We start from the raw sequence: 9,172 nt of genomic DNA on the forward strand, positions 1-9,172 counted from the left end.
TCAATAAACATATGTTTGGCAAATTATGTCAAACAAACACTGTGCACTTTAATAAATTCGTGACAAAATTAAAAGTTATAATGATGTCACTTTTGCAAGGCTTTTGCAGGTAGTAAGAATAAGAAAACTGATAAACGATAATGCCAAGAAATAAATAAGAAAGTTTTCTCTGTCACTTAGGTTGGCACTACAAAACTCAACGATTTTTCGACAACCTAAAGCTTGGATACATTGTTCACCGATTCTATGTGCTGAACCTTTAAAAAAGAAGAAAAAATTAGATCCACAAATTATTAAACAGCGCGAAGATCGCCGTAAAAGAAAGTTAGAAAAGCAGATTAGACGCTTGGAAAAGAATGCGCGGCAACTTAAACCAGTCGAAGAATTAGAAGTGCCTTTGGAATTGATAGATCAGAAAGAGTAAAATGCAACAAATTGATTTTTCTTTATTAAAATAAACATAAAATATATTCTATTGTTTCAGGCAACGAGTGCGTGACTTGCCTCCAATATCAGCCGAAGAAGTGGAAAGGCGTTACGATTTGAATAAACGATGGACTCGTTATAAGCATGAGCAAAAAATGCTTGATCTTCAAATTATGGATCGTTTGATGTTATCTCAACAGAAAGCTTTAGATGAATTACGCTTAGAATCAGAGGAATTATATCAAGAAGCCATACAACCGGATGTTTCATTGTTGCCAGTACGGGTCAAAGGACCGGTTGCAACACCACCTATTGAAGGTTACAACTCGCCGGACGGTGATTATTTATTAGACGCGAAAAAGTGGGATTAATTAGAATATTCAACGAAGTTCTTAAAAAGGTGGAAATGGAAAATATTAGCCATTAAATTCAATCGGTTTAATTTTTCGATTATTGGTAATTTTCCAAAAAAAGCCTTTTAGTGAAAAAGCGTTCATTAAACCATTGGACGTTTCTGTTCTATTGAAATTTTTGAAAAATCTTAATAAATTATGACTTTTGATAAGTCCTTATAGTTGCATGAAAAGCTGTAACCTTGACATTGTACTCTATGTACTCTATGTGATAGGCGGAGAAAACGATGTTCGCAGCCTCCGTTTTGCAGAACGTGCAGGGAGATAGTGCTCATAAGTTAGCCGAGAAATCGGAAGAGCAATTGCAAGACGACTCTTTAATAACAGTTAAAAAAATTCAAAAGTAAACTGTCATTGCTTCGTTTATTTGAAGCCATTATCATGATATTGAATAATAATAATGAAATAAAAATAAACTTGTATTATTCATCATCAATATAAAAAAAGGATGCAAAAAAGTGCGCAAATGCGGCTTTTTATTAATAATATCACGGCCTCTATTTGCTGAGATCAATAGTTTTTGATTCCTGTCATCTAAAATAATAAATAATTGCTATATTCTAGTAAGGAAAACAAAAAAACACGCAGGCAGATAAAATAAAAAATAGCGACACTGTTAAGCCATGCCATATTAAGAAGAAGAAATCTTTTGATAATAGTTTCTATTACCTACCGTATAGCATAATACACTTGAACGTTAAGTTATGTGAGCAACAGGAAGTCAATTTTTGAAAATAATTCATGGTAGTTGAATTCAAAAGGAGAAACAGCTGCATAATGTATGAAATAATGCGTGGTAATTCAATTCGTAAGGAGAAACTCAAATGAAGCATAACGAATTATAAAAGCAACTTAACCTGGGAATTATGCGAATGTTTATAAGTAGTCGCAAATAATTTTTAAATTTATATACAGGAATGCTTAATTTCTCTTCTTTTATTTCCCATTGAATTATGCGTTCAATTACAAAAACACAAGAGCGAAAAGTATTTTATTTAATTATGGCCTAAAATGTGACTCAACAAAATGATGATAGTTTCTAAACTTCAGTAAATAAAAAAATGTTTGTTTGAATCCTTGAAAGATGGGGTTAACTATGTTTCGGACTTGCGTACAAGACATCAGGCGAGAATTAATAGAATAGAAAATGTTTTCATATTCCATTTTAATCTGGATTCCTTTTCATTCAGACAATGCAATCAATTGGAAAATGATTTGAATTTATATAATAATAAAGTTTTAGACAACAACTATTTCGCAAATAGCCCCTAATGAGAACAAAAATACAATAAACTTTTACCATAATTACCCGCAAAATATTCTTTTATTTGTTTGCAATATTTTGTTTTTTGTTTTTTTTGGTTTTTTTTTTTAAACTCGTATGTATAAAATTTGATTTCAAACAAGTAATATATGTGATTTTCGGATTGGTTTTTATTATTTGACATTCAACAAGCGTTTAAACTCTCATCTCTCACGATTATTTGAAATTAAAAAAAAAAAAAAGTAGAAAACGAAAACCTTCATATTTCTTTTAAGCCAACCTTTTGCTATTAAATAAATGCATTTCAACTTTTTATCTCAAAACGAACTATTCTGGTTTACATTACTTATTTGCTAAGTGTTTGAAATTTGAAAAAAGGACATGTTTCTTGAAAAGTAATTTTAATATATGAAATATTTTCCATTACTTATGTGTAAAATATTTTTAAAATTAATCAATAAATAAAACGTTTGAAAAGTAAGCAGAGTTAAGAAAACGAAACTAAGCCTGTTTATTCAAAGGAAGGAAGCCTTCGACGGGTAGGTGATGAAAAGGGATTATAAAAAACTCTGCTAAAGTTTCCGCTGTTGTTGTATTATATCGCACTAAGAAGCGAAAGCTTAATTGCATACGAACATTAAGATGAATTATTGGTAGCGGCGTTTTTACCAGCCGCTTGACGTTTCTTCACACCCCAGTTATAAACACGGGCCATATTCACTTCAGTGGTAGTAATTTGATCTCTTTTTTTTTTAGAAAAATAAATTGTAGAAGATACTTTTAATACAAGAGCACTTTTTCTTACCTCAGAAAGTCTTGATCATGTTCCACTGTTTTTAAATTAGCTATGGCCGATGTCATATTCTGTTTAAGCAAAATTTCGGCTTCGTCGAGAGGATATTCCAGCATAACATTAGCGCCCAGCCAAAGACATACGGTGTCTGTGGGTGGTACAATTGTTTTGATAAACACTTGATCGCTTAACAAAAATTGTGTTTCACGTTCTTCCGTTTCTTTACGCAAAACATCTATCATTTCCAATGACCTTTGCAAGTCTGGTATTTGTGACTTTAGTTTTCTTCTTCGTGCCTCTAAATTAAACGCCATGAAACGATATTTACTGTGTTGTTCATCCAATCGTTGCAATACCTTTTCACAATTTTCTTCATTCTCCGGTTTGGCCATGAAACTGTCAATTTCTTCCTGAATGAACATGTAAGAAATATTTTCAATGAGTGAGTGAGTAATTTCGTCTATTTGCCCCAAATTGAAAGCATATTTTAAGGTTAGAACGATGTGTCTTTCTTACTAGAAATATTGCTTCTGGTATACCGGCAAAGGATTTTTGATTTTCTGATAATTTCGGCATTTCTACGGAGTCCATAATTCCAGCCATTGTGTTATTTTTAGATTTTATTTATAAATTTAAGAAAAATATTCACAGCAGTCCTGCAGCAGAAATGCACGTCTAATTTATCTTTTTCTTAATTTTATCATTCACATTAAAATGATAACAAAAAGAAATTCTTAAACTGTTAACAATTAAATGACATTTGTAAGGCACATTAACTAACAGCATATCGTATCGTATCGCATCGCATCGTGTCGCTATTTATCAAACAGAGAAACACAAATTTTTAAGATAAATCTTGTTTTCTCATGATGTATCTTTCAGTATTAAGATTCATGCCTTTTTTTATATGGATAAGATTATTGTTTAACGTAGTTTTGGTTTTAATCACCGATTCTTTTCCCCCGTCTCAGATGTTGCGCGTAATCCAGTTTACAACTCAACAGGTGCAAACAGCGATTCCACACTTTATGTTCAATTTATTTATACCCCCAATATATTACTTTATTAAAACTACTAGGCTCAATATCTAATGTACATTTATATAAATTCGAGCCGATAGCCTGTGTTGCTAGTGCTCAATATCTTTTTTTATTCCAAGAATTTATTTCATTAGTCTAAAATTATTATAATAACAATAATAATACTTATACCCTACACCCTTGTGGTACAAGGTATATTAAGTCACTGCGAACGTATGTAACACGTAGAAGAGCTTAATATAGATCCATTTTTTATTACACCGATCGAATCAGTATCATAATTCGAATTGATCCGAAGCTGTCTGTAAGTTTGTATGCAAGCTACAAGTCATAATTTTTGAGATATTTCGATGTAATTTGGTAGAGTGCAGTATTTTGCGCCAAGGACGAACGCTATTGAAAATGAGTCCGATCGGTCCACTTCTTCGATCACTTCCTCAATCTCAACTAAGAACTCAATGGTCATGGGTTACGAATTTTAAGTGCGGAATAGCCTTGGCTAGCCTTGCTAATGATTTGGGACGTTAGTCTTAGAATTTACTTGTCGGGCGAAAGTGACAATAATAATAAATAAATAAAAAAAAAACAAAGAAATTTATTACAGCGTCAGAGGATTCTAAAAAAATGTATTCTTGCATGCAAAATAACTGATGTAAGTAAAACCGACACACTTCTTACTACGTGGTCACGGCTACGTTACAAGTTATATATACTTCCATTAGTTGATAATTTATTCTCAACCTATGTCCTGTTGACTACTTTTCTTAGGTAAAGATATCACGGACTTGATGTTTTTGTAAAAAGTAAACATAAGACAGCGGATTTTGACAGCAATATCTAAATTACAGGTGTGAAAGCATTTACTAAACAAAAAAAAAAAGCAAAGAAAAGGAAAGAGAAAGAGAAAGCAACACACAAGTAATGGTTGCCATTAACGCCCTTATACCTATTACTGAAGGATTATGCGGACCATTTTGTCAAACGTTTTGCAATCATTTGGAACGCACCGAAGAAAGCTTCGGAGACTCAAGCACCAAATTCCAAATCGATTTAACCACGTACGTCTGTCAGTCTGTCTCTCTGACATTCTCCTGGTCGCAAATATTTACTTGGCAGAAATATTAAAAGTTCTTGCCCGTTAGCTGGTATTGAATATGGGAATAAATCGGTCGAAGGACACGATCAAAGTACAATATAATCTAAGACCACTTTACCATTTTCTTTTTACCCTCGTTACTTGTAAACTATAATAAATACAACGATAAACATTAGTAGTCCTGTAGTACCTCGACAAAAATAGAAAAAAACCGACCACGCCTACACAAAGTTGTAAGCGACTTTTTTGATAGCAAATTATTCCCTACTGTACTATTCCTCACATATGTATACACTGTCTGTTTAAGAATATGTTGGTTCTAAAATAAATATATGGTGGACCTTCTAAGGTGGAAGATACGTGTTTTCTTAGCAGTATAATCATTTGAGTATCAAATAAAAGGACTTGGATTGTGGAATTGGACAAGCTAAGTGTGTTCGATCTTAAATGAAATATCGGGGACGTAGTGAATTAAGTTTTTTCTTCATAATTTCGTCAATATGGACATGAATATAAGGAATAAAAGGATGTGGAGAGTAGAATGCGATAACCTAAGTATGTTAATTCTGTGTAGCGTATATAGCGACGAATAACGATAATCTGTACATATGTAAAATAAAAACAACAATTTTTTTTCGAATATCAATTCAAATGCAAGGAAAAAGTTTGTTTGTTAAAAAACACTCATTATTATGAGTTATCCGTTACAGCTGCTCAAGCTTTTAGAGAAAAAGTTATTCCTAAAAAAAAAGCTTCAATAAAATCAATGAACTTCTTTTCATCAAAGGCTCGTTGAAGTTATATGAAAATGAAAAAAGCTCGTTGAAGTTCTATGAAAATGAAAAAAGTTCAAAAATCAGTAAAGGGATCTATGTAGTGTATGGAGAGGATAATGGTTATAGAATATTCGGTCGCAAGCGAATATAATTTTCTTACTTGCTTTAATTATAATAGAAATATAAAACGTTTATATTGGGTCCACAATGATTAGAAAAAAGCATGTGGATTATTTAGAAAAATATGAAAAAAGCAAGAAAAAATTTCATTTAAGTACAGTTTTTGATGGTCAGAAGATTAAGAACAAAAGAGAAAGTAACGAATAATTTCTCTTCTAATTTCGTTTTCATTACAGTCGAATTCGTTATGCTTGCTATGGCGAATAACTGCTATATACATATTATATATACTATATACTATATACCATATACTATGTACTATATATATAGCGATATTTGGAACTACATTCATATATATATCTATATATTCTGTATTTTGGACATACATGTTTTATATTGCTACTATTACTATTACTACTACTACTACTACTATTACATTACTGCTACTACTATTATAGATATTGTATTAATTCTCGAAAATTTTTGATACCTTTATCCTGATAACTATCGGCGCCCCTCATGACATCAAAAAACTGGAATTGTTTTAATTATTTAAACCTCTTTATACCCATTACCGAAGGATGACGGTCACATTCGTTTGCAACGCGCAGAAGAAAGCTTCAGAGACCCTGCAAAGTACATACATTTTAAATTGATTTAAGCGTCCATTTGTTTGTTTTTTTTTACACATTCTCGTGACCGCAAAAATGAAGCGATCGGCTTACAACCTGGCAGAACCATTGGAAGTTCTTGCATGAAAATGGGCAAAATCGATTAAAGGCCACCCGCGCGTGGAAATGTAGGAAATGAGAACAGAACTCTGCTTTTCAAAAGGAAAGCAAAATTTGTTTTTTTGCTCATTATTCACAAACTATAGCAGATAAATGTATAAAAATTTGAACGTATATTCTATGGGCGGCGCTGTAGCATCTGTACGAAAATGGATAAATTGACCGTGCCTAACTAATATTATCGTGTATTAAAATTTGATTTTTTTTCTCAATACTCTTATAACGCGTAGAAATTTTTGGCTAGTTCCAGATTCGGAAGACACCTGACCATACCTGTCCGTTCGTCCATCTTATCTATCTGCTTATCTATCTGCTATTCATTGTTTTTTTTATTATTTATGTTTGCTATGTTTTCTATTTTTGTTTAGTTTTTCTCATAACTTTGTTATGCTTTCAATGTTATTCATTTAACGGAGGCGCGATTCAAGTGTGAAGAAAGAAAATGTGGGTTACCTTCACTTCGCTTAGGTTTTATATTTGTATTTACTTTAAGCGGAGCATATTTAAATTAACTCAAAGACTAATGTGACTGTGTTCGAGGTTAGCTAGAAACATTTCCATATATTGTCATCTGTAGATGTAAGCCTTAAAATGGATAAGAAGTGATCCCATTGTTTGAAAGAAATCGAAAAAGACGCAATAAAAATAAAAAAAAAAATTTTCGAGTCTTTAAAAGTATATTCATATTATAGATGAAAGTGCAGGCGTGTACGTATGCGTGTGTGTGTGTGTGTGTGCGAATAGATTCAAAAACTCATTTGGTATTCCATGCAGACAAACTAGTTTTAATCAAATCAATTTTGCAGATAGTTTCATGCGATAACAAATTCTCTTTTTATTCTTATTTTTTTTTCTTCTTCGGTACAAATTAAGTTTCTGCCCTTTTGTATTACAATTTCTCTCTCTTTCTCAGTGCCTTATTCTTTGAGAATAATATGCTATATATACATTCTCATCTGATTTGTATGTCAGTTGTTCTGCAAAACGCGTATAAAATGAAATGTGTATACGTTTCGCATTTTCATTGTTAAAACGGAAGCGGAAATGAAAATGCAGCATACATAAATGTTTTCTTTATTACTTAACTGAGTTCTCCTACTCCTTGTCCAATGGATAACTATTCGTCGTTCGCTTTTTCGCTCGTTCGCTCGTTCGCTCACTCGCTCATTTACGTACGTATGTCGTATAGGTGGTATATGTGTGAATATGTGTTTTTAGCCTTTTTAAAACACTTGACATTGCACACTGTTGTTATTGTATTATATAATAAGTTGCCTGATTGTTGTTGTTATGCTGTTGCTTTTCTCACTCGTTTCCATTGTTGTTTTCGTTTTGTGTTTTGTTTGCCTTTCGATTTGGTTAAGTTTTAAATTTCATCTCATCGTATATCAACATTTATTCAAGAGGATTCATTTCATCACAATTATTATTGTTGTTGCTATTGCTCTGCTGTTGTCATTATTACTCTCTTTCTCTTATCGAATTGTATACGTAATAGTTCATTTCCTTCGAATGCTTGCGTGTACTCGAGTGTTATTGTGAGAATTTTTTAATTAAAATTAAAGTGTACTCCTGCCAGACACAGATATATATATATATACATATATATTTTTTTTTTTAGTATTTTTGCTACAATTTTAATTCAACTAAGACTAAACACTTTTTTCTTTTTTTTTTTTTGTAGGTTATATTTATATATATATATATACATATATACATATTAATCACGATTTGTAAAAGTCTTTTAAAATAAAATTTTTCAGATGTTTAAACACTTAAAAAAACAGTATAGTGGGTCACGGCCGACCATTAAATACCCTACACTGCCATATAATAATAATTAGATATAAGGCATTGGATTGGAAGGGGTCGAAAAAGTGATCCGATCCAAAGCATTTGTAGTGGCTTTCATGTTTGACCTGTCAGTATTTCAACAAAATATCTGAAAACAAGAAACGAATATGGACAGACGCACTTATGTATAGAGGGGAAGACGCTTTAAAGTCGATTCAAAACGTGATACTGGATCGATTGAAAGAAAGAAAAGGTGGATCTATAATGGCTAGGTTCAGTTGGTCAAAGGACATGTCCCCAGTGCACCATAAACGGAACACATCTCTCTCTTTTGGTGTCACGTGTACATTACAATTTTCCAAGTCTATTCTACAAAAATGGTAATAATCAGCCGCGCCCATTCAATATTACAGAATATGGAAACTTCGTTTTTCGCTTGTTTTTTTACATTGTTTTTTTTTTTGTAGTCTTTTGTGGATTAAAGATCGAGTCGAACACAATTTTCTTACTTGTTTTATTTTTGAAGATTTTTCGTTATGTTTATATAATTTAAAATCAATTACGTAAGGCACGGTCGCAGCCCACTAGTAAACACCGCGCACTACCATATAGTTATTCATTTAACAATTTTTCAAAAAAAACCCTTATATTGGAACTAA

At 31.9% G+C, this 9,172-nt stretch overlaps 2 protein-coding genes across 3 annotated transcripts; one reads left to right on the top strand and one right to left on the bottom strand.

Annotated features, from left to right (window-relative positions):
• On the top strand, positions 1–1,736 carry LOC119639937 (39S ribosomal protein L40, mitochondrial). Of its 2 annotated transcripts, none has more exons than XM_038037679.1 (3): positions 1–109; positions 181–420; positions 485–1,736. In XM_038037679.1, the coding sequence occupies exons 1-3, from the start codon at positions 12–14 to the stop codon at positions 795–797; spliced, it is 651 nt and encodes a 216-aa protein (XP_037893607.1). In that variant the 5' UTR covers positions 1–11; the 3' UTR covers positions 798–1,736. The 2 variants fall into 2 exon arrangements, with proteins under 2 accessions (XP_037893607.1, XP_037893606.1); XM_038037678.1 differs by having other exon boundaries at positions 2–109; positions 160–420.
• Positions 1,737–2,210: 474 nt separating this feature from the next.
• Positions 2,211–3,605, bottom strand: LOC119639953 (prefoldin subunit 3). Its single transcript, XM_038037700.1, has 3 exons — positions 3,413–3,605; positions 2,909–3,306; positions 2,211–2,846 (listed from the first exon to the last, which is right to left on the bottom strand). Exons 1-3 carry the CDS (start codon positions 3,497–3,499, stop codon positions 2,741–2,743), a joined length of 591 nt encoding a protein of 196 aa, XP_037893628.1. The 5' UTR covers positions 3,500–3,605; the 3' UTR covers positions 2,211–2,740.
• Positions 3,606–9,172: the final 5,567 nt, after the last annotated feature.

This window comes from Glossina fuscipes, unplaced genomic scaffold (genome assembly GCF_014805625.2).
Source record: "Glossina fuscipes isolate IAEA_lab_2018 unplaced genomic scaffold, Yale_Gfus_2 114, whole genome shotgun sequence".
Taxonomy (NCBI): domain Eukaryota; kingdom Metazoa; phylum Arthropoda; class Insecta; order Diptera; family Glossinidae; genus Glossina; species Glossina fuscipes.